Consider the following 26,776-nt stretch of genomic DNA (forward strand, 5'->3'; position numbering starts at 1 on the left):
CATTTATATAGACAGTTATCCCTTTCAGCGTTCAGTATTGCAAGCCTCTGTGAATTTACTAAATGTTGCCAAAATTCTCTATTTGCAACTAGTGCTGTGGCCTCATTTAGTTCTATAGCTCTTATCTCTAAATTGTTAGGAACTAAGTCCAACCATCGTCTTCTTGGACTCCCTCTACTTCTCTTACCCTCCATAACAGAATCCGTTATTCTTCAAGGTAGCCTATCCTCCTCCATTCACCTCACATGACCCCACCACTAAAGCCAGTTTATGCGTACAGTTTCATCCATTGAGTTCATTCCTAATTTAGCCTTTATCTCCTCATTCCGAGTACCCTCTTGCCATTGTTCCCACCTGGTTGTCTCGCTACTTTCATGTCTGTTACTTCTAACTTATGCATAATATATCCTGAGTTCACCCAGCTTTCGCTCCCGTAAAGCAAAGTTGGTCTGAAAGCAGACCGATGTAAAGATAGTTTCGTCTGGGAGCTGACTTCCTTCTTACAGAATACTATTGATCGCAACTGTGAGCTTACTGCATTAGCTTTACTGTACCTTGATTCAATTTCGCTTACTATATTACCATCCTGGGAGAACATACATCCTAAATACTTGAAATTACGTACCTGTTCCACCAATCTGACATTTAATTCTGTTGAATTTCTTACCTACTGACATCAATTTAGTCTTCGAAAGGCTAATTTTCATACCATATTCATTGCACCTATTTTCAAGTTGCAACATATTAGACTGCAGCCTTTCGGCACAATCTGCCATTAAGACCAAGTCGTCAGCATAGGCCAGACTGCTTACTTCATTTCCACCTAACTCAATCCCTCCCTGCCACTTTATACCTTTCAGCAGATGATCTATGTAAACTACTAACAACAAAGGTGAAAGATTACAGCCTTGTCTAACCCCTGTATGTACCCTGAATCAAGAACTCATTCTACCATCAATTCTCACTGAAGCCCAATTGTCAACATAAAAGCCTTTGATTGATTTTAATAATCTACCCTTGATCCCATAGTCCCCCAGTATGGTGAACATCTTTTCCCTCGATACCCTGTCATGCGCTTTCTCTAGATCTATGAAACACAAACACAACTCTCTATTCCTCTAGTAGCATTTTTCAATTACCTGGCGCAGACTGAAAATATGATCCTGACAGTCCCTCTGTGGTCTGAAACCACACTGGGTTTCATCCAACTTCCTCTCAATCACCGATTGCACCCTCCCTTCCAAGACACCAGTGAATACTTTGCCTGCTATACTAATCAATGAGATACCTCGATAGCTGTTGCAATCTTTACTGTTCCCTTGCTTATAGATAAGTGCAGTTACTGCTTTTGTCCAATCTGAGGGTACCTTACCAACACTCCATGCTAATCTTATTATTCTATGAAGCCATTGTATCCCTGCCTTCCCACTATACTTCACCATTTCAGGTCTAATTTCATCTATTCCTGCTGCTTTGTAACAATGGAGTTTATTTACCTTCCCTTCCACTTCCACAAGCATAATTTCACCAACATCATTTTCCTCCTCCCCATGAGCTCTGTTGTTCGCAACACCACCATGAAGATTTTTTTTTATTTTGAGAAGATTTTCAAAATATTCCCTCCACCCGTCCAATGATTCCCTGGGATCTATTATGAGTTCACCTGCATTACCTAAAACACTGTTCATTTCCTTTTTCCCTCCATTCCTAAGATTCTTTATTACTGTCCAGAAAGGTTTCCCTGGTGCTTGACCTAGCCTTTCAAGGTTATTACCAAAGTCTTCCCACGAGATCTTTTTGGATTCAACAACTATTTGTTTTGCACTGTTTCTTTCATCTATGTACAACTAATTCCCTGTCTGCATCAGCCCTTGTTTGGAGCCATTTCTGATAAGCCTTCTTTTTACATTTGCAAGCTGCTCTCATTTCATCATTCCACCAAGATGTTCTGCTTTTTTCCATTTTTACACACAGTTGTTCCTACACATACCCTCGCTGTTGCTAAAACAGCATCCCTGTATGCCATCCATTCCGATTCTATATCCTGAACATGCTTACTGTTCACTGTTCGGAACTTCTCACAAATTGTATCCAAGTACTTCTGTCTAATTTCCTCATCCTGGAGATTTTCTACCCTTATTCGTTTGCAGACAGATTTCACCTTTTCAATCCTAGGCCTAGAGATACTTAGTGGTCTGTTTCATTGAAAAATCCCCCAAAAACCCATACATTCCTAACAGATTTCCTGCATTTGAAGTCACTTAAGATATAGTCTATTATGGATCTTGTACCCCTAGCCTCCCATGTATAGCGGTGTATAGCCGTATACTTGATGAATGTATTCGTAACTACTAAACCCATACTAGCACAGAAGTCCAGCAAATGTTTCCCATTCCCATTAGCTTCCATATCTTCCTCACATTTACCAATCACCCTTTCGTATCCTTCAGTTCTATTTCCAACTCTCACATTGAAATTATCCATTAGCACTATCCTATCCTTGCTGTTGACCCAATGATGTCACTCAATGCTTCATAAAACTTGTCAAGTTCATCTTCATCTGCACCCTCACATGGTGAATACACTGAGACAATTCTAGTCTTAATTCCTCCAACTGCCAAATCTACTCATATCATTTGCTCATTTATGTGCCTAAGAGAAACTATGTTGCGTGCAATAGTATTCCTGATAAACAGCCCTACCCCAGACTCTGCCCTTCCCTTTTTAAAACCCGTCAAGTACACTTTATAATCCATCTCTTCCTCGTTATCTCCCCTTACCCGAATATCACTTACTCCTAGCACATCCAGATGCATCCTCTTTGCTGACTGAAGGCCATGACACAGAATATGTCCAAGATGCCCACTCCCATTCCATAGCAACTGGCATCCCCACTCTCAGGACCACTTACTAGGCCACTCAGCCGTTGCCCATGGTTCATGAACTAGGACGTGACTACAGTAACCCACACCATGAACCATTTTGATTTGATAGTTTTTGAGGTTTCATAGACGATCTGTAATTCTGTATTCTCATGAATAAAGACTGCAAATTACATTGCAAATTATGACTAATAATGTCATAGATCATTTCAAAAAATAATTGGAGGTACTGTATAAGTTTAGTAGGGAGAGGTTTCACAACATGCTTGAAAACAGAATGAGGTGGACTTGGCTAGAATCAAATAGTTCCAGAGATATTAACTACATCATTAGGATTTGTTACAAATATTATAAATAAGTAGGTTATAACACACAACATAAACAAAATACATTAATAACAATTTCATTTTGTCTTGCTCATATGAAGACCAATAGATACTGCTAAAACATCCCTTCAAACCCATTCAAGGCTTAGTAACTGGTATCATATTTGTATTGTCTTGTATATCGCCAATTGTGAGGTATTGTAAGCTTACCCGTAATAAGTACTGTATTATGTAAGAAAAGTAGAACAGCGAAAGAGCTAAGATTTGAAATTGAAGAGTAGAATAACATAATATAAATCTACTCTTTTTACTGTACATATTTCCTTTATCTCCTTATACAGATGCATTCCAATTGCTATACACTTCTCTCTGGTATTATCAGAATAAGAAAAATACAAAATTTTAAGTGAAATTTGGATGAAACACATGAATATTCTTTTAAAGAAAATTTTCTTCACAGCATATTTATTGGAACAAAACAATGGAATGAATGGAAGAGTAAAATATCACCTTCATCCGTCCCGAGAATGGATAACTAACATTATTTGTTAAAATAATGTCCCTTCAATTATTACTAATTTTAAGAAATAGATATGAGAACTGATTTCCTTCTTCTGTTTATATAAATAAGTTTTGTTCTAAAACATTCCATGCCAATGCTACATAAATTTAAAAGTTCAAAGATTTTGAAATATTTATTTCTTCTAATGGGTTGAACGGTGTTGTTGTTTTCTGCACATTCCGTACAGTTTGCCAACATTTTGAACACATTGCAGTATTCTTTGTCAAGGCGGCTGAAATACCCCTACTCGATCCAAGTAGAGACAAAAGATGACATCATTAAGGTAAGTTCCAGATTTCAAGTTCCTAAATATTAAACAGAAGGAAACATAAATATTCTAAATATCCGAGTGTGATTTGATGGAATCTGATGATGTTCTTTCAAGAACGAAACATGTCATTCTTCATTTAATAGTGTGTATTTTTATTCCTTGTTTAATAGTGTATTTTTTATACTTATATTATATTTATATTTAACTTGTGAGTTTGACAGACAGAAAAGCTTTTAAGTTACATTTAACCGAATCGACACTGAAAAGTATGACTTCCGTCTTAACAAAATGTAATTGTGTTTTTCGTATTATGTGTTCATTTCCGATACTATGGTAAAATAGTATATTCAGGTAACTAATAATGTAATGTTTTGTGTTAACTGGCTGCTTTAATATTATTAATTTCCTTGAAACTCATAACTTATACCATACTGAATACACTAGGTGTGTTTACTATGATTCTAGAATGAAACTGCTGAACAGTATAAAAGATGAGCAATCATAGTCTGTCATTAGTAAAGCTTCCTAACAATTAATATTTCAATATTTCTTAAAATAAACTATTTCTATGATATCAGATAGTATGATACATGATTTCATGCACGATGATTTCACTGGTTAAGATGATTAAATATTAAAAAAATGTTTTCAACATAAGTAAGGTACATTAATGAAGAACATAGGTTAATGTTCTACATTTCAACAACTTACAAAAAGCACAACATGCTAGGGTAGGCTTGTCAGAAACAATCTCCAATGGGATTAAGGTCTCAGAATCATTCACTTAAATATACATTGTTCACTCAGGAATTATAGGATTAGAAAAGATGTGAGTGACCATTAATTAACACACACTGAAAATACAATCACATCACACCTTTTTATGTTTTGTGGTAGTCCCTGCTGAAGTCATAGTCGTTTTCTTCTCTGCTTTATGCTCTGAATGCCGATGGTGGGATTTTACCGAGGACAAAGGTTTCACTGGACTAGGTTTTTCTGCAGGTATAATCTTCTGTTGCACTTGGTTCTGCTGTTGAAGAGACTGGTGGGAAAACTTTTCAGTAACAACAGTGGTTTGTTCAACAGTTGTTCTCAAAGATTCCTCATGTCTAATACTAGAAGATTTCTGTATTCCCTCCTTGAGAAGCCTTGGCTCATCTGTGTCTGCCATATAACCACTTTCAGGGAAGTCACCACGAAGAGCTTTGATTTTAGATTTGGGAGAGTCGGGTTTAATTTTAGCAGTTGAAGATACAGGTTCTGCTTTCTTGACCTCTTGAGGTTTTGTTGGCCCTGTTGCTGGAGATTGAACAAATATTGGTGGCGAACCTGGTTTCAGAGCAGGTGGAGAATGTTTCCTGCGAACCTCAACATTCTGCTTCTTGATTTTCTCACTTTTCAGTTCAGTTTTGGAAGTAACTTTCTTTGTAACCTCTGTACTTGCTACCTTTTTGCTTATTTCAAATTTATCAAGACTAGGACGAGGAGGTCCATCTAACATAAGGGGCTTCTCAAACTGCGATGGAGGTAATGGCTCAGGCTCAGTAGACTTAGGCCTCTTAGGATGTATGAAAGTTGGTGGCATAACTTTTCGGTATCCAATATCGTCAGTATCGCTTCCATATGGCCTCCATTTCCGAGGAAAGGTACTTGATTCAAAATCACTCTCATAATCACTGGCTGTGAATTCGCCTTTGACAAATTTTGTAGGTTTGGGAGGTGGAGGACATTTTGTAGGCTTGGGTTTTTGAGTCTCTGGAGTAAATGGAAATGGTTCCAAATTAGGGAAAGGCTCAAATGGCTTTGAAGGCACTTCTTTCTTTGGCTTGGCAATTGTATCTAATTTCTTTGGCTTAACTGTAACATCTGTTGTCTTCATTTCCTCTTTGATGACTGAAGATGATTTTATTTCTGTTTTAATCTCCAGCTGTTTATCTTTAGGAGGTATTGGTGGTGGTGGTGGAGCTGCTTTCTCCTTTGGAGGTAATGGAGGTGGAAGAGACTTTTCCTTTTGTGGTGGAGGAGGAATTGTGCGAACAGCTCCAACTAAATGGCGAGATGGCTCTTTTTCTAAATCTTTTTCCAAATCTTGTTCAATTGCTTCAACATAAGACTGCCTGCGTTCAAGCGGAGGATGAGCAAATCCAATTTCAGGAGGTGGCCCAGGTTCAAGAACTGGCTCATATGGAATTTCTTGAGGAACAATTGGCTTGAAAATTTGATCTCTTTTTGGCAGAACTTCTTTTTTCAATGGAGGTGATTTATATTCATTTTCTCTTAAACCTGGTGGCCAAATTTTCTTTGCTTCTGATGGTTTCATGATTTTTTCTTCTACCACAGGTGGTGATATCTCTCTTTTTTCTTCGTTCACAGACTGAGAGAGAGACATTTGCTCTGATTTCAATTCTGAATGTTCAGTAGTTACAGAAGTCTGAGAAATCTGAGTAGATGTGATTTCACTCTCCATTAATGATGATGAGTGAACCACTCTAGATTCAGCCACATAATGTTTAATATCTTCTGTTGCCTGTGGAATATCAAACTTCCTAGGAAATTCAACAGTTTTGCTTTTCAAGTCAGTTTCTTTTGCAACCTCTTTCTTTAAATCTTCTGTCCTTTCTCTATGTTTTGTGTGTATGTCCACTGTCTGCATATCTGCTTTTGAAGCTTCATGCAAAGAAATTTTCTGTAATGTGCTGCTAGTTTCTTGAATGACAGATGTACTAGTTTCGGCAGGTGGCCATGATTTCTCTATACTACCTTTCACTGCCCATGGAATAATTGGCTTTTCCTCCACAGGTTGAGATGGAGGCCAAGCATTTCTAAGGCCAGAATCGGGATGTTTGTGAGCCCACAATCTGTCCATTGCTAATCCCTCAACTGATGGTTTTGGGGACATGTCTCTTTCAAAGTGACGTGTTCCAACCGGTGAGGGTCTGGGAATAATTGTTTCTGGTTCAGGAGGTTTCTGAGGAGTCCATAATTTCTCCATAGCAAGACCTTCAGCTGAAGGTCTTGGAGAGGTGGACCGAAAAGATTCAATGGTCTTTTGACTTGAAGTTGTGTGGACAGTTAATTCAGAATTCGGTACTTTAATATCTGGAGCTGCCCATGGCTTCTCCATTGGTATGGTCTCAGAGGCTGGCTTAGGAGGATACTTTGGAAACTGGGGTTTTGAATCAAATTGTTCGCTAGGCTTTCCTTTCTCTTCTGTGGCAAGTGATACTTGAGACGTCTTTAGAACTTGTGAACTGAACTGTGTACTATCAATAGTTTTAGAAGATGTATCCAATTTGACCTGGGGAGTTATAGGTTCTTTAGGCTGGAATTTCACAGGTTGGAACGACCAGTCCCCAGTACCAGGTATATTCAGTTTCTTTTGTACACAAACTTCTTCTGACACTTCCCTTGTAATAGGTGGCTCCTTTATTTCTACTTTCTCCACACTATTACTTACTACAGGTGTCACAGATTTTGGTTTCTCTTCTACTTGTGTTTCTGATCTGATAGGTGTTATAGGGCTTACTGGCTTTGGTTTCTCTTCTACTTGTGATTCTGATCTGATAGGTATTATAGGTGTTACTGGCTTTGGTTTCTCCTCAACTTGTGACTCCGATCTGACTGGAGCTGGAAATATTCTCACTCCCCCCGAAGGAATCTCTATAGGCGAAAGTACTCTGTGAGCTTCTTCCAACTTTTTAACCCTAGTAGTTACATCCTCTCTGTATTTACCAGGAACCTCAGACTTGGGTATAAAACCCATTTCAGGAGGTGGTTCAGGCTGAAGGTTGAATTCATCTAACAATGTATCACATGACTGATGAATAATCTGTTTTTCGAATCTTGTACTACTTGAATGTTCAGAATGAAATTTAGAGGACAGCAGTTCAAATGGAGATTCAGAAATAGTTTTGACAGATTCTGTTTCAGAGCTAAATGAGCGAGTATTAGTAGGAGGTATATCCATATGGATTTCACTTTTGATATGCTCTGATTTAGCTAGCTGAGGCAGAGTGCCCTTTGAGGATACTAGAATGGAATCAGTTTTATCCTTTGTTTGTGTTGGTAAGATGGGTTTTGTGTCTGGTATTTCAGCTGCATTGAAATGGGTACTTATTAACTGCTTTACCAGCCCAGATTGCTCCGAAGACATTTGGATAGATTCTTCAAATTGTTTCTGTTGGTAAGTTTTCTTAACATCATCTACTGGTCTGCTGCCATCACTTTCACTCTCTTTCATCTTAGACACAAAAAAGTCATATGCAGTTTTCTTACTGATTGAGCTACTTTGCACACCAACATCACTGTCTCCATTTGGAACATTCTCTGGAACTTCTTCATGTTCTAGACTAATCTCAGTCACTCTTTCTGATACTTTACCATCTTCTCTAATCACAGAATCTGATATTACTTTGTCAGGTAATTTTTCTGCCTCTATTTGTACAGGAATTTTCACTTCTTTATCTTGTTCTAATTTGGTTTTATGTTCATGAGGAAGAATACTTGAAATAGTGTCCACAGGCTGTTTTTTCATTGCAGGTGAAGGAGTTCGTTCTACTTTAATTGACATTTGCTTCTCAGTTGTTGTAGTTTCTGTAATAATCATAGACTCTGAGGTGAAAGGGGCACGAGGAAGAGTAGAAGTAGGCTTATGCGAGAAGGGAGATGTGCCTGTTTCAGTAGGAGGCTGTACAGCTGAAGGTTCTGGAGGCTTTGAAGCAACTTCTGGAGTAGCTTTCACTGTAGTAGATTGTAGTGGCTGAGAATGAGTCTATATTATGTTGAGAATAAGAAAAGAAATACATTAGACAAATATTAAGAAATGCCTGCAAGAATTAACCAGTCCACTTGAAAAATACCTTCTAAATAATAAAACACAAGATACAAGATATATCCAGACATGTAGTTTAAGTACAAGGTAAAGATTATATTTAGAATACCATAGTTATGTACCCTACAGAATGTAACAGTTATACCATACTGTTATTAATTCACTCATGAATATCGATAACAAGGGAATGTAATATACATAAGCAAACCACATGCATGGGAAATTATTGCCATTTTCTTTTTTGGTAATGGGTATTATCTATTGTGTCTATGATCATTTCCATAAAGTGATAAGAGATGAGATTTTTGTTATTTGTTTAATGTCTCTTCAATTGCAATACATTTTAGAGGTAGTGAGATGGAAGAATTAAGTCCTGGAGGAGTTCCTTATGTGTAGGAATTCACAATGACTAACTGACTGCACCACTGATATTGGCCGAATAATAATAATAATAATAATAATAATAATAATAATAATAATAATAATAATAATAATAATAATAATAATAATAATAATAATAATAATAATAATAATAATAATAATAATAATAATAATAATGTTATTGGTGTTATGACTGAATGTTTTTACAATTTCCAGAGACATTGAGGTGCTGGAGTCTTGCACTACTTCTTTCACATGCTGGTAAATCTACCATTGAAATGAATAAAATGGCCTATGGTTTTTAGTGCCAGGTGTGTCCGAGGACAAGTTCGGCTCACCAGATACAGGTCTTTTGATTTGACATCCGTAGGCGACCTGCGCGTCATGATGAGGAAGAGATGGCGATGAAAACAACACATACACCCAGCCCCCGTGCCAGCGAAATTAACCAATTATGGTTCAAATTCCTGACCCTGCCGGGAATTGAACCCGGGATCCCTGTGACCAAAGGCCAGCACACTAACCATTTAGCCATGAAGCCGGACAATCTACCACAACAAGGCTGACACATTTTAATGCCTTCAAATACCACCAGATTAAGAAAGATGTCCATTCGATACTCAATGTCGTACGATGTCAGTATTTAAAAAATCACTGGTGGAACATTTGGTATTTACCAGACAAAGTTCACTAAAACTCAGACATAGACGCCCAAGAGAGATTCGGTTTACTCTTCCATCTAGTAGGCCTAGAGTAAAACGGAACATCAAAATTGATGAGCAAACAGCCCAGTTGGTGTCAAATTAAAATGCTTGCACACGGAAGCTGAGGTGTTGTTATTATATTATTATTATTATTATTATTATTATTATTATTATTATTATTATTATTATTATTATTATTATTATTATTATTATTATTATTATTATTATTATTATTATTATTATTATTATTATTATTGCCCTGCGGGGAATAAATTGAAATTTCATCATATTCTTTTTTTATATAGCATTCCCCATCCAGCCACTCATTCCTGCCACCTGGCTGATGAAAATTTCTGGGGAGAACACTGAACTGGGCCTCGAACATATTAAATTAGTGATCTGCTTTTGTATGTATGTCTACCCTTTAATCCCATTTTCCTAATAGAGGGTCAGGAATGAGGTGAATGGAGTTATATGGCATGCCTTTCTTATGGCCAGGTGCACTTGGCTGTGAATAGGAAGTGTCCCAGCATTTGCCTGGAAGTGAAATTGGGAAACCAAATTAGTGACCTGCTTTTAATTGTTTTGTATTAATAAGGTGTGTTGATATCCTTTAGGCAATATTTCAGAGTCAAAGAGATCTCTCTTAACACTGTCAGAATAAGATAACTACAGGAAAATCCCTATAACTTATAAAACTTTTATTATTCATATTCATAAATTCAATAGAGAATATTTTCAGAAGTTTGTGATATTGATGTAGGATTACCATACACCCTGGAAAACCAGAATTATTCTGGATTCAAGGGTGAAAAAATTGTCTCAGACAATAAAATTCCTGTTAAAGTCCTGGATTATTTTTACATTTGTCCATTAGGTGTGTATTACAGCATAATTCTGGAATAAATTCAAACTCCTGCCATCAACTAGTCTTTTTCTGCCCATCATGGAGTAATAACTATCATACTACATAAATATTGATGCCGAGTCTGGCTCCATGGCTAAATGGTTAGTGTGCTGGCCTTTGGTCACAGGGGTCCCGGGTTCGATTCCCAGCAGGGTCGGGAATTTTAACCATCATTGGTTAATTTCGCTGGTACAGGGTGTATGTGTCGTCTTCATCATTATTTCATCCTCATCATAACGCGCAGGTCGTCGATGGGAGTCAAATCAAAAGACCTGCACCTGGTGAGCCTAACATGTCCTCAGACACTCCCGGCACTAAAAGCCATATGCCATTTCATTTCATCGATGCCAAATTTGCTTAGAGTACCACTTACAATTCTGTTTCTACTCTTTGGATCCTGCTTTGCTTGATGTACGTGCTGGTGTGTGGATTCAATTGTTTACAGATCAGAACTGTATTTCTATAAAATGGATTAACTCTGCATCTGTTCAGGCTATTCTTGACATTCAGTACATGATGTCAGAGGCATTTTACACTGAAGTTTATCAACTTATGAGCAATGAAAAGAAATCAAAGTACCTTGACAAAGTAGTCTTCTGAAAAATGTGATTGGTATAATAAGAATCTTACTGTTGTAAATACAAGTATAACAGTATGATAAATTGATGTATTTAGTGTGAAAGAATTTTTTCCCCATTATCATTATATTATATTTGCTTTAAATAAAGATTTTTTTGCCAATAATCCCCCATATTTTGTAACATATGCTTCTGTCCCAGTTTTGTGTAAGAGTATTATGATAACGCTGCATTGAAGGGATATTTAGATACATTGTAGTGATCTCTTTCAATACTAATACTTTTGAATCACTGTATGATCAAATTGAAAGGTCTGACAAGGAAGTAACAAAAACTGACTCACTGTCGAGATTTAGAATTGTACATGACATTACAATATCTTACCTAAATTAGACATCATACTGAAATTTACAGAAAGTTAAGAGATTCTCCAGCCATACTACACTGCATAGAGGAAATATATTGATAAGCTCACAACAATCCTAGACTTTTGGGGAAAAAATAATAAGGAATTTCTTACCTTTGTCTTAGACTCAGTAATATCCTCATACACAGTATGTTTAATTATTTCCACTTCTGGTTGTGGTTCAAATACAACAAAATCAGCTATGCTATGTGCTTCACCTCCAGCATTGACAGCTTTTACTGCATATTTTCCAGAATGTTCAAGGGAGGCTGTAAAAATAATAGATATATTTGAAATTGCCTTGCCTTACAGATATACATACAACACATACAATACATATAATAGCATAATTATACCTGAAAAAGAAACAAATTAATTAAAAATGGAATTACAGGTTTCGTTCTTGAGAGATCATCATCAGATTCTATCGAATCACGCTCAAAAATATTTAGAAACGTTAATAATAATGTTATTGGCTTTACGTCCCACTAATTATTTTTACGGTTTTCGGAGACACCGAGGTGCTAGAATTTAGTCCCGCAGGAGTTGTTTTATGTGCCAGTAAATGTACCGACACGAGGCTGACATATTTGATCACCTTCAAATCCCACCAGACTGAGCCAGGATCGAACCTGCCAAGTTCGGGTCAGAAGGCCAGCACCTGAACCATCTGAACCACTCAGCCTGGCATTTAGAAATGTATGAATATTTATGTTTAAATTCTGTTTAAATTCTTAAATACTTGAAATTTGGAACTTATCTTAATTAAGTGCTCCAACAGTGCTTCCTCACTTCTTACTAGTTCAGCACAGAATGCAAGGTGGTATAATATTCTGTCAATGGTGTGATTCCAGCTTGCTAGTTTGTCGGTTAACTTTCCGTTACGTCATGCTCCGGTAAGGTCAACACCACGCTGAACTGTACTTTTAGATCTATTACCTTAGCGTACGGAAGAGGAAACGTAAGGTCTCAACGAGTTACCATGGGCTACCACACAGATGGTACTTGGCAATACCTGTGCCAGGATGTTGCAACATGCAGTTAACTACAGTACTATTGCTTTTGTCTATGTAATAAACTGATACATGCAACTCACGTTTAAAGATTATTTCAGCAGCTGGAAACTTTGGAGTATTTTTGAGATTATTTAGCTGTCTTGGAAGTAGCCAGCTCTCTTCGCATCTCCTTTGTGCAGAAGAAGAATCCACACTTCAAGTAGTGAAACACAAGTTTTGATAGCATTCACATCACATGATCTTCAAAGCATCCTAATTTTGATGACTTTTAATAACATCTAACGATCCAAACACTCATGAAATATATCTTTCCCACAAACTATTAGCACACAATAGCTTTTCCTCAAGAACTTTTTTCAGTTGCAACAGCACATTATAAACACTTTCCGATGCATACGTCAGATATGGGCTGCTCTGGGTAGACATGCTCTTTGTGTTGTATAAAAAATGATGGCACAATTGGATTGGCAGAGAAAATTTTTCGTTTCGAGAAAATGAGGTTCCTTTGCTCCTTTGTGCCAGAGCACAAGCCGCTGCCATGTTTCAGGGAAGGAAAAGGGAGGAAGGGCAAATGGGGTGTATGCAGGGGCGTATTCTCCTTGAATGCAAGGCATTCATTGCATGCGTTATGATAACACAAAGAACTGTCTGATTTACGATTTTAGGTTGTTTCAGGTCAAATATTAACGATTTCATCTCTCAGAAGTTCAAAAGGTCCGCGCAACTGTACTAGTTCCGTTGCTTGATTATGTGTGGTGCTGGTGTAGTCTCGCCGTCTACTCCACTCTCGGAAGAAAGAGACAGCAAATGGAGGAGTTAACGACGTAAGGCATTCAATCTTAAAATTGCATTCAGTGGCAGACGTAGTTCTGAAACCCTCCGAACGATGTCGCTGCAGTTGAAACTTGGTCAGAATTTGTCACCCCATACCCGTGCTGCCCTCTGACATCTGTTAGCAACTTGGAGAAAGTCGACATGTTTACAGCGAACGGGACACACAGATTACCCCCTAGCGAGAACCCAACGTGACGAAACTGACCAATGCCACTGGGGTGACTTATCTCCAGTGCTTGAGTTGTGGCTAACTAGCGAGTTAATTCATTGTGTGTTTTGCTGATTAGTGAGTTCATTCTGTGTGTGCTGTTCCTGTGCTATTCGTCGTTTTCGGAGTTTTATTATATTTTGCGCAATGTGGTATTAACGATGGATGAGCCTAAAACGGATATAATTGTAAATCAGTTTGAAAAGCCATTTACTGGCCGTTCGTTTGATGAAAAGATGCAAATAGTTAAAGCAGCTAGACCTCTACCTTCCCTCGTAAATTTCTTCTTCTTCTTCTTCTTCTTCTTCTTCTTCTTCTTCTTAATCTGCTTACCCTCCAGGGTTGGCTTTTCCCTCGGACTCAGCGAGGGATCCCTCCTCTACCGCCTCAAGGGCAGTGTCCTGGAGCTTCAGACTCTGGGTCGGGGGATACAACTGGGGAGGATGACCAGTACCTCGGACAGGCTGCCTCACCTGCTATGCTGAACAGGGGCCTTTCAGGGGATGGGAAGATTGGAAGGGATAGACAAGGAAGAGGGAAGGAAGCGGCCGTGGCCTGAAGTTAGGTACCATCCCGGCATTTGCCCGGAGGAGAAGTGGGAAACCACGGAAAACCACTTCGAGGATGGCTGAGGTGGGAATCGAACCCACCTCTACACAGTTGACCTCCCGAGGCTGAGTGGACCCCGTTCCAGCCCTCGTACCACTTTTCAAATTTCGTGGCAGAGCCGGGAAGCGAACCCGGGCCTCCGGGGGTGGCAGCTAATTACATTAACTACTACACCACAGAGGCAGACCCTCGTAAATTTAAAAAGAGAAAACAAGAATTGTGTACGCACGTTCAATCCAGAAACTTACAGTAAAACTGTTTGGCTCGAGTTCACCTACATGTAATTAGGGTGAGTAGAATTGAAATTTACTTAATACATTGTGTTAACTGCATGGTTACTAGTTGCATGCCTCAGTGGGGATTCCAGGATACGCCACTGGGTGTATGATAGATGGAGACAGAGATAATGCTCCACGCGAGTACTTAATTTTCCTCGTTTGACTCGTACAGGATTGCCCTCGTCTCTTACAGTGATTTTCCACAGTTTGTTTATTAAAGAGCTGTAACTGCACACACAGTACAAGAACACACTGTAATTAAGACACACATGTCAGTCAACAAATGGACATGATTGTTTCTCCTCTTGCCTGTTGGTCACAGTAATGTTATTTATTACTTAATATGCTCGAAGATTCAACGCTACCACCCCACGATCGTGCATTCCTTTACACACAACATTTTGAATGGAATGAAATACTGAACGAAGGAAAAATATGCCCAATAGTTTGATTACAATAGATGTTCAATATGCTCCTCCCCTACTTCATGCACACTTCATAACGATGTACTAGTAAAATTCGGACTCTGTTCAGGATGTGTGGTGCGTCATGAATGACCTGGAAAGCTGCCTGTATTCTTGGTAAAAGTTATTCTTCTTTTTGTACGGGGTTCGCATACATTAGAGTTTTCATGTAACCCCACAAAAGTCCATGAGAGTTAAATCGGCCAAGCGCGGAGGCCATCTAACTGGCCCACCACGGCCTTCCCATAACCCTGGATTATGATCATTTAAGTGCTGTGTGACACAGTCAGTGAAATGTGGTGGAGTGCCATATTGACATAGCCACATTCCCTGTCAAATACCCAGAGGAACATCTTCCAGGAATACAGACAGTGATTCTACCAAGAAGCGGTAGTACAGTAGAGTCTCGATTATCCGACCTAAACGGGACCTGAACTACGTCGGATCACCGAAAATGTCGGATAATACAGAATAACTTTGAAAATGAACTGAAACAGGAAGGCTATACGCTAGTACTATAACGGCATGTTTTACGGTACTCTATTTATTGAATTATAAATTCAATTGTACAGTACATGCAGTATTGAACGAAAACATTCCAGATGTCTTACGAAAAGAAACTTTTCTCCACAGATATTAAGCTGCCTAATGCCGTGCCGTTTTTTTCCACCGATCTAGCCACCCAGCACTGGCGGGAAAATTAGGGTCCCTTTCATTAAACTCCTTCTGGAAATACACAGCCTTTAACTGCAGAATGGGGCCAGATATTGGCAGGCCCTTTTCCCGGTGTTGAGATAACCAAAAAAATAGTGCTTCACTTACTTTTTCGTACTCACATTGTTTCATTGTTTTTCTCTGCTCTGGTAGAGCACCACTTTTCAATTTCTTCCCTCTGTTTTTTCCAGTCTCCCACTGCAACACATCCAACACCATAATCTGAAGCCACATCTTGAAGAATTTCCCCTTTGTCCAGACTCTTTAATGCACTCAACTTGTCTTCCATAAAAACAATCACTTTCTTCCATTTACTCGCTATACTCACAGAGGATATGAAAACTATAACATCCGCACCCAACCAATACTACAATGAACAATGACTGAAGACTCACTGCACCTGTCCTTGAGCAAAGAAAACCGTCCTACCGCCACTGGTCAGGCCAGTGTTTGTCCCATGGTCGCACCCTTCACACCAGGTGTGCCTGAATTCAGCCTCCACCAAAAGATCAAATTAAGTCTACCAGTGTCGGATAACACGGAATGTCGGATAAGCGAAGGTCGGATGAGCGAGACTCTACTGTATTCCTCACTGTTCAGGTGAGGAGGAAGAACATACGACTTAAAAAGTCACCAACAATGCCGGCCCAAATAATGACACTAAATCAATGCTGAAATGTACATACTGTTGTCATATGAGGGTTTTCTTCTGCCCAAAAGTGCCAATTTCTGGAGTTTATCACACATTTTCTTGTAAATGTAGCTTCATTGAAATAATAACAATAAGCTAATTTATTCATTTGACCACCTAATCAATACAATAAATCTTGTCTTTGTTGAATTACAATGACATGTTAATTAAAATGGTATATGTTTTGCCTTACATACAGGAGTCATCAGCCATGGGTTTAACCTTGAAATAAAATCAGGCATCTGATTTACATATAAATAAGATAAAACTAATTTATAAAAAACCTTGAAGAGACTAAAAAAATTAACATATGGTAAAGACTAGTACAATGTTGGTTTTAAAGATATTGTTATGAGTGAGAAGTTGACAATTGGTGAAAGTATTTGCAATATTGACATAAGAAGACTAGTATTGTAAGTAAAATGAATAAAGCAACAGTTTGTTATGGACAAGTGATAAAATTGCTATGAAATGATGTTGACCGACTAGCGGGTAGAATTAGATAATGGCGAGAATGACAATCAAAATCGTATTTTTTAAAACATAATGTTGAATAAAATAATGTTGACAGATGGTCAATTGACCTGTAATTATTTGTTTACGCAAGATAAAAGTCAAAAGTCAATAGCAATTGGTGAAGTTGTGGTTCACCTTGATGAAGAAGTACGAGGTTGTAGTTGAAGGTTAATATATGATGTTGATATTGGACCTCCATGGACCATCTCATTTGATACGATGCTATAACGTTGTTAAGAATATGGCTTTATTGAATGCTGGTCAAAAAGGCAATGTGACATTTGAATGCAGCTAATGTGTTGGATGTTGGATCAGAAGCAGAATCTGTAAAAGGAAACCAGAAGCGTGGTGTTAATTGTATGAAAAAATCTGTATGAAAAAATGCTTAAGTTTATGTTCGTAAGTGAACTGTGTAGCAACGTATATAAATTAGGCCTACTGTACTCGCGCTTAGTGGTTTACACGACATTCGGTTATGATGAAGAAGAAAGGTAGACAGTTTACAAATGATGGAAAATGAAAGTTTATTGAGAAAGCAGATGCTAATCCACACATGAAATGTGTGCAAATAGCCCAGACGTTGGACATTCGTACGATAATTTTAAACGTAACTGTAAGCGACTTGTATAGTTTGCGTTTGTAAGAATGTTTTTCCTTGATGTTTTAGTATGTTGGTGTTCTGAAAAAGTATTATTTATTTATTTCATTAATTATAATTGTAAACACTTGTTTCTTTGTTTTTATCATGACACTTGTTTCTTTGTTTTCATCATAATTATTTTTACATTCAAACCTAACCTTAAATTTAACAGCGTAATTATTTTAAATTTTTTAGCATGTTCCCTCTTTTTGACAGGTTTTTCGGTCCCCACAAGAACGTCCTAACCAGTTTTGGCTGTATAAGACAAGAAGGAAGCCATACAAACGTGGTGGTGGTTGCTTTAAGAGGAAGTACAACTAGGTAACCATCCTCAAACAGGGAAGGGATAAAAAGATACAGATGAATACAAGTAGTAAAATTCTAAGAACGTAGGACAAACCCAAAGTGAGAAAAGGATTCCAATGTGTCAATTGAAATAATGTCCGAATCTTTGTCTGAATTGTCAGTGTAGTCACCTTTGGTTCGGAGGGCACTGGGTTTGATTCCAAGCCGGGTCAGAGATTTTATCCTTAAATGGTTATTTCCTCTGACTCGGGAGACTGGGGTGTTTGTACTGTCCCCAACATTCCTGCAACTCACATACCACACAGAACACTATCCTCCACTACAATAACACGCAGATCCCATACACGGCAGATGCCACCCACCCTCATTGAAAGGTCTGCCTTACAAGCGCTGCATCAGGCTAGGAACAGCCACATGAAATTAAAAAATAGAAATAATAGAAAAGAACAAACAAGTGCAAATCAAGTCACATATGGAAAGATAGGAGTATCAAAAAGATGTAAATGAACTGGATTTCATGAGGAGAGAGCCAGTCTATTAAAAGATGTGGAGACTGTCCTTATCCTCTTGTGTTTTCTTTCTATTTCTCCCTCTTCCCACACCAACCTATCATAGTGTTTATCCTGTTACATGTTGGTTTCAATGTTCCAATCTTTCTACATATGATTTGATTTGCACTTCTTTGTTCCTTTTGCATTACTTATATTGACCTATTGGGTTCTTTTTCTCCTTTTGTGTTTATCCTATGTTCCTAGTTTCTTACCACCTGTTTCTGTCTATATCTTTTTGCCTCTTTCCTTTTCCTATGTTTGCCTGTCTTCCTTCTTGTTTTACACTTCCCACATAAAGACTGAAGATCTGTCAAGATGACCCCACAACGAGTGTTGAAGCCTGGCTTCCTGATGAAGCAGGGAAGCAGAAACAAGCAGAGAAGAAACAGGACTGATGAGGAGAGAGCCAATCTACTGAAAGATGGCAGCATATGAAGATGTGGAGATTGTCCTTGTCATTTTGTGTTTTCTTTCCATTTCTCCCTTTTTACAGACTGACTAGTCATTGTATTTATCCTGTTAAACAAAGCATGATTTTTAAGTAAGTACTGTTTTTAAATATGGCTGCTGCAGCCATTGAAAAATGATTATATCAAAAACAAAAAGTTTTTTCAAGCCCTAAATGCAGATCAGTATTGATTGATTGATTGTTCAGTACGTACATCTGTAGGCTAGCCACAAACACCATTACAGAAGCATTCACCCATATTTACCTTTGTTTGTGTGTATTGAAAATGCCTGTGAAAATTAAGGGTCCCGCCGAGTGTGAAGTACACGCTGTGATTTGATTTATAAATGGAAAAGGCGTGAAAGCTGTTGAAATTCATCGGCAGATTAGTGAAGTGAATGGAGAATACACTACTAGCAAAGGAATGGTAAGAAAATGGGTTAGAGCATTTAAAGAAGACAGTACTAATGTCCATGATGAGAAGCGTAGTGGGTGACCGTCTGTCAATACTGAAGACTTGGGGCAGAAAGTTGATGCAAAGGTTCGAGGAAACAGATTCTTTATGATTTTGTCATTAAGTCATGAGTTGCCTGAAATTTCAAGGAATGTTCTCAATTAAATTGTGTCAGGATGCTTAGATTATCGACTGGTGTGCTCACACAATCCAAAACAAATGGCATGGCTCTCAAGAGGGATTCTTTTGCTTCATGACAACGTGCAACCTCACATGGCTAATCGAACCTGAGACCTCATCGCTTCATTTGGTATAGCCTTGACCTAGCGCCTAGTGACTACCACTTGTTCCTGCACTTGAAAAGGCATTTAAGAGGTCAGCACCACGATGATGACGACCTAAAAACAACCGCCCGGCAGTGGCTGGCACAGCAGGTGGCAGATTTCTATGAGGGTGTAATTCAGAAGCTGGTTTCACGACATGATAAGTGCCTTAATATGCTTGGAACTTATGTTGAGAAGTAGTTTAAGGTACAGGCTTACATGTAAAAAATGAATTGTTTAAAAAAATTGCATTACTTTTTTTTCTATATCAAAACTGTACTTTATAAAAAAATAACACCTTGTATGTTCCTTCGATGTTTGTCTTTCTATATATGACTTGACCATAGCCAAACTATTAGACATTCTTCAACTAAGTACACAGTGTTGTTGACCATGTTGTATCTAGCTTCTTATTAAATGATGATAAAAACTCCTTTTACAGGGTCATTATGCCTAGAAATTAGCACCTTGGTAATCTTTACATAAAATAATAAAAGGCAGGTAATTTTTATCATACCTTTTTCGATGATTAATAAGTGACAGTTTCCTTGTGTTTTTGTCCTATACTGTCCATCTGATGTGGCTCCAGTGATCTGATTTCCATCTTTGAACCAAGAAACAACTGGATCAGGTGTACCAGTTACTTCCACTTCCATGACCACCCTGGCTCCCAATTTTGCCATTTGTGCTTGAAGACGTCGCCCAAATACAGGAGGGAAGATAGTTTCTAAGGAACACAAAAGAAATAATGAACTGAAAAGCATGAAACATTCATAAAACATTATGAAAATTTAGGTTGGGACTCTTACTAATTTCTTTGAGTAGATATGAAAAGCATCTGATTCCAGAGGGCGATACATACAGAATTATTAAGTCACCATCTAGTTGGTATAAAGCATCTAGTTGGTATAAAGCAGAACTCCAGTTCATGGAATTCAAATAGAGTAGAAGTCCGTTATAGCGAGAATTCACAACATCAAAAAATACACTCGCTATAGCAGATTGTCATTAAATCTGATTTTTCGTAAAAATCGGGAAAAACCCATACACAATACAATTGGTATGAAACGGCAATCAGTTTGCTCAAAACTTGCCTTTTTGCCAATGATATCCGCACTATGGGTTACTTGTTTGTTATGTTTCAAAATACAATACTACATGAAAGTGTATGTTTAATTTCATTCCGAAAAAAATTATAGAATCACTCCAGAGGCTTCTGTGGCAAACATTTCAGTTTACTTCTTCAAACAGCATCACCTAACCTAACATATATGTATCATAAAAACATATTTCAAATGCATATAAAAATATTATAACCTCCTCGCTATAAATTTACATGGGAATAGCCTTTCTGAAATTAAAATAGACGCAAGAAAATATAAACTATCCTCTGAAATGAGTTGATATTCTCTGTGATATCTTGAGGTGTATCACTTTCTTACTTAATGTCAGTATATAACATTAAAATTAAGCGATCGTTTACTTCAGCCTTTATTTCTAACGACTTAACAACTGCTATCAGCCACATTATTTATGCATTTATTATGAAAACGTGCTATCCTCTTTCATTTCTAATTTTCTTCAGAGAAGAGCAGTCGACAGGTATTACTAATTGACTCTGACATCGCCTTCGAATGTCCACAAGAGAGCTTGCAAGTGTACACAGCGAGAAAACTATACCGAAGATTATCGATCGCATTTTGTAGCAAGTCTTTCAGTTTTCTTATTCAAACAGCGTCACTTGATTATACTATATGTATCATGAAAATATATTTCAAGCACCAGTAGAGAAATGATTACCTTCTTGCTATAAATTTACATGGGAATATCTTTTCTGAAATTTAACTAGACGTGAGAAACTATAAATTAACATCTGAAATCAGTGATGCGCTCTGCTATATCTTGAGGTGTATCGTATTCTTACTTAATTTCTGTATATATTATTAAAATTAAGTGATTGTTTACTTGGCCTTTATTTCTAATGAGTTAACAACTGCTATCGAGCATGCTATTTATGTATTTATTATGAAAACATGCCCTCTTTCATTTATAGTTTTCTTTACGGAACAGCAGTTGCCAGTTGACAGATATTACTAATAGACTCCGACATCGCCTTCGAACGTCGACGAGAGAGTTCACAAAAGTGCACACAGTAAGAAAACTATAACGAAGGTCGCATTTTGTGGCAAACGCTTCAGTTTTCTTATTCAAATAGTGTCACATAACCTAACTTAACTGTATATGTACCATGAAAACATATATCAAGCGCCAGTAAAAAAAGTGATAACCTTCTCGCTACAAATTTACATGGGAATAGCCTTACCAAAATTTAACCAGACGTGAGAAAATATAACCTAACCTCCGAAATCATTGATGCTCTCTCCCATATATTGAGATGTAATGCATCCTTACTGAATTTCAGTATTACAATTATGCGATCATTTACTTTAGCCTTTATTTCTAATGATTTAACCAGCCATGTTATTTGCGCATTTATTACAAAAAACATGTTCTCTTTCATTTCAATTTTTCTTTACGGTACAGCAGTCGACGGGTATTAATAATTGACTCTGACATCACCTTCAAATCTCTATGAGAGAGGAAACAATACCGAATATGATTGATCACATGCAGTACTGTATAATAGCTGGGTGCATAAATATCTGTAACGGTGAAAATCGTGCATGCCTAATCACTCATAATAATGGATGCGTCAGTGATAGGGCTCTCGCTGTAACCAAAGGATAATACCCAGTTTAATATAGGAATTTTGAAGGGACAGAAAAAGACTGTCATTATAACAGGGTTCTCGTTATATTTACATGTAATGAACTTCATGGTGGTCCATACTGAAAATTGTATATTATCTTAAAACAATTAAGTTTATTAAAATGGTCAACCTATTCAATACAATACATTCATAAGAATGTTTATAACTTATATATGACACTCAAACTGGGACATGTTTCACTCTAGTTGTGGGCATCTTCAGCCTAATTTTCCTCCTCAAAATCAAATGTTATCGGGATCCCGATATTCCCAAATTGAACCATCTTAATAGCTAAAATAGTACGAGTTAAAAATACAATACGTCGGTCTCATTACTGACAGGTGAACAATTATTTAATGGAGTTCTTGAAGCAGTCTTAAAATTAATTCATTAAAATATCTAGTGTTGGCACCTTTTAAAATGATCATGTGGTTTGGTACCCTCCGTCTTATAAACCAATGTTTAAAAAATAATGATACGTTAACACTTCATACAAAATAAATACCATATTAGGACACTATATACAAACACAGGATAAAGAGATTTGAAATAAAAGTCATCTGGATGTTAATTAAAATGTTTGTTATCTGATAACATCTATCAATAGTATTCAGAAGGACATTAGACTAAACCTCTTGATGTTTCTAAAATCGTAGTCCTATTCTTTCTAAGTTCAAGTCTCCTTTGCAAAAGGCACTTTAACATATTGTGAAATCGAAATGACTGTGAGTTATACTGTAGCCAAGCACTTGGTTCATGCTTATTTAAAAATGATCTATAGTTGTCTGGCAACCTAATTTATACGCTGTAATGGTTTGGAGAATATGAGATAATAATGATAGTTGGATCAACGATAATTCCAAAGTGTATCACAAATATTATAATAATATTTATAGCTCCACCTGTCGAGCTGACGACACGAGCGATATGATCTTGCCACATAAAACACAAGGAGACATTCTAACAACTTTATTTCCTCAGTGGACATCATTCTTCTGTCTTAAAGGCTGTTTTTCGAGAGTCTCCCAATTAACCATACATCAGGATTGTGGCAGATAACATGCTTCAAGCACTTTGAAATTATCGTTGATCTAACCACATGATCATTTTAATAGGTGCCAACACCAGATATTTTAATGAATTAATTTTAAAAGTGCTTCAAGAACTCCATTAAATAATTGTTCACCTGTTAGTAATGAGACTGACACATTGTATTTTTAACTCATACTATCTTAGCTATTAAGATGGATCAATTTGAGAATATCGGGATTCTGATAACATTTGATTTTGAGGAGGAAAATTAGGCTGAAGATGCCCACAACTAGGATGAAACATGTCCCAATTTGAGTGTCATGTATAAGTTATAAACATTCTTATGAATGTAATGTATTGAATGGGTTGACCATTTTAACCCATTCCAGTCTGGGCCTTAATATCCCTAACAAACGTTCTGGACTAGGCATTTTAATGATATTTAAAACATCATATCTCTGTACCCATAGGATATATTTGTTGATTCCTTTTTCTTTGCACTTGTTTGAGCATCTAGTTTAAAAAAATGCTATTTGTATTATGTCAACTATCACTTGAAATATTACAATTGTTTATAAATTATACCATGTTTTGCGAATGGAAAAAGGGTCTGATGGATAAATAAGCAAGTACAGTTTTCTGAAATACAGTTATATTTACCCTATTTTGCTAATATAAAATGTGCATTGTAATTACGAAACAACAACAATAATGAGTACAATATAAGAATAATAATTTTTTAATAATAATAGTAATAATTACAATAATGAAAATGGGAGCTCTTACAAAATTTTATTTGAATTGATAATTTTTTTCAAAAGTTACTCAAATGTAAAAATATTGTTCCATTTACCACAAAAGACTTCTGAAAAAGAGAAAATACAGTCTTCTAAACAGAAAACTTTACTAATATGTAGAGAATCTTACGTAATCATGCAAATTTGAAATACGCGGGAACATGCGCTAGGCCGTAAAACGAACCCCAATCATAATGAAATGTAAGAAGTTGTTTCGAATTCATATGTCAATAATATGTTCATTTGCACATGAACTTATAATATATCGAAAATATCACTTTCGTCAAGCACGAGCACGTGTTTGCCGCGAGAAGCCATGTCTTAGAGCTCACAGTGACAACATCTACTGATGCATGTTGGTCAAAAATATCGTAAATTCTCTGACTTAGACATATAATACTGCCATCTGCTTAAATAATCTCGTAACTATTACATGAAGAAACATGATGTAACCACCAGAATACGTGCATAGCTCGTTCTCGATTTTTTGTGAACTGTCAAAGCTTACTACGGACTATGTCCGCAGCGCGGCCTGAGCGTAATTTCGAGCTATGCTCGCAGTTAGACCGGAAAGAGTTAATAAACTCAATTGTTCTCGTTATATGCCGTACTCGCTATAGCGGACTTCTACTGTACCAGTACAGGAAGTAACAAGGATGTAAAATGAAGTACCTTACACTGGACAACTTATTAAGATCTCAAATCTCATCAGCCTCCAAAGAATGAGAAACATAGGAAGAGATTATAATTCATAGAGTAGTTTAAACAGTCTGAACAAAATGCATAATTCTCTCTCCCTTATGAAGTATATTGTCTTTGAACTTACTTTTCACAACCAAATCTGCAGTACTGCTGGCCGAACCAACACTGTTTGTGGCAGTACATGTGTAACGGCCTGCATCCTTTGGGCAGACATTCTTCAGTTCAACCCTAGCTCGATTAAGCTCCCAACTGATAGAAACAGACCCTTCTTTAGGAGAAAGATTTTGACCATTCTTTGTCCATGTGACATCTGGCTGAGGAAACCCTGAAAGTAATTACCAAAAAGAAAATTACATTATAAGTTAATATAGATAATGTCTAGAAATGTGTGCATTGGCATCAGCAATGTTACGAGATGGAAACACAAGCATTAAGTTCAGCCTAGTAGCAGCCACCCTCTAATGGCTTCCACTGAACACAACATGAAAAGCGTTAGCAACTCAGACATGTCGCTATGGATACAATAACATCAAAACTTGTCATAGAACACAGCAATTGTCAATGAAGGATATGATTTCAAGCTTAGGCTATAAAAATGGGTGTAACCAGTGGGTCCTATGTGTATTGGGGGAAGGCAACAAAGTTCAGAGAAAAACCGTCATCTGAGATATCAAAATGAAGGAGATGAATTTTTAATGAGTTTTGTGGGAGGTGATGAAAGCTGGTTCCATCATTATGAACGAGAAACAAAATGGCAGGGCATGGAACGGTACCATTGGAATTCACTCACAAAAATAAGCTATAGGTTGAATTTGTTGAATATGGATCAACCACAAATGCTTCCCATTATGTCCAGACACTTCACAAGCTATGACACACCTTGGATAGTAAACGACCTGGAGAGAAGAACTTTTTTCACTAGTGGTTTAATGTCACAATGGCTCATATAGATTTCTGATGATGATGGGGTAGAAAAGCAAGCGGTCAGGACTTTAATTAAGGAACAAACCCTCAGTATTTGCCTGGTGTGAAGATACGAAACCATAAAAAATCATCCTCAAGGCTGCCAATGGAGGGGTTTGAATCCACCACCTCCAAAATGCAAGATCATAACTACATTGCCTGCACCACACAGCCAGCTCACTCGGCGTAGAAAGAAGATCATCCTTCAGCATGATTATACGTGCCCTAACACTGTTCAGTACATCGAGGAAGAAATTGGGAAAATGCAGCGAGAAACTGTAATACTCTGCTTACTGTTCCACCATAGCATCCTCTGACCATTAACTTTTTGGTTTTGTGAAGGAACGGACACAAAGCCAATGTTATGTGACAACAGGGGACATGTAGAAAATAGTGTGTGAATAAATTAATTCCATCCCCTGGTCTAAGGAGTTTGGACAGCCAAAGTAGGGGACTGCCTGTAGGGGTGAAGTACAGTGGGGACTTCGAGGGCCCTGGGACCGCTACGGTAGCTGTGAAGGCCCTTCAGGAATTCTGAAAAGTGGTGGCAAAAGGGGCTCTGGTTAAGACGCAGCAGGTCGTTATGCTACTTAGGATCCAGAACGGGTAAAA

General features: G+C 37.4%; 1 protein-coding gene across 2 annotated transcripts in view; it reads right to left on the reverse strand.

The window, feature by feature from the left end:
* LOC136863973 (titin) overlaps positions 1–26,776 on the reverse strand; it is a 982,878-nt gene that overhangs the window by 56,744 nt on the left and 899,358 nt on the right. For both annotated transcript variants that reach the window (XM_067140442.2, XM_067140441.2), the window contains 4 exons: positions 25,326–25,526; positions 20,418–20,627; positions 11,963–12,117; positions 4,919–8,812 (listed from right to left, as the gene is read on the reverse strand). In XM_067140442.2, coding sequence (XP_066996543.2) covers positions 4,919–8,812; positions 11,963–12,117; positions 20,418–20,627; positions 25,326–25,526 — 4,460 coding nt within the window. The remainder of the gene's footprint in view (positions 1–4,918; positions 8,813–11,962; positions 12,118–20,417; positions 20,628–25,325; positions 25,527–26,776) is intronic.

The sequence above is a fragment of the Anabrus simplex genome, chromosome 2 (genome assembly GCF_040414725.1).
Source record: "Anabrus simplex isolate iqAnaSimp1 chromosome 2, ASM4041472v1, whole genome shotgun sequence".
Taxonomy (NCBI): domain Eukaryota; kingdom Metazoa; phylum Arthropoda; class Insecta; order Orthoptera; family Tettigoniidae; genus Anabrus; species Anabrus simplex.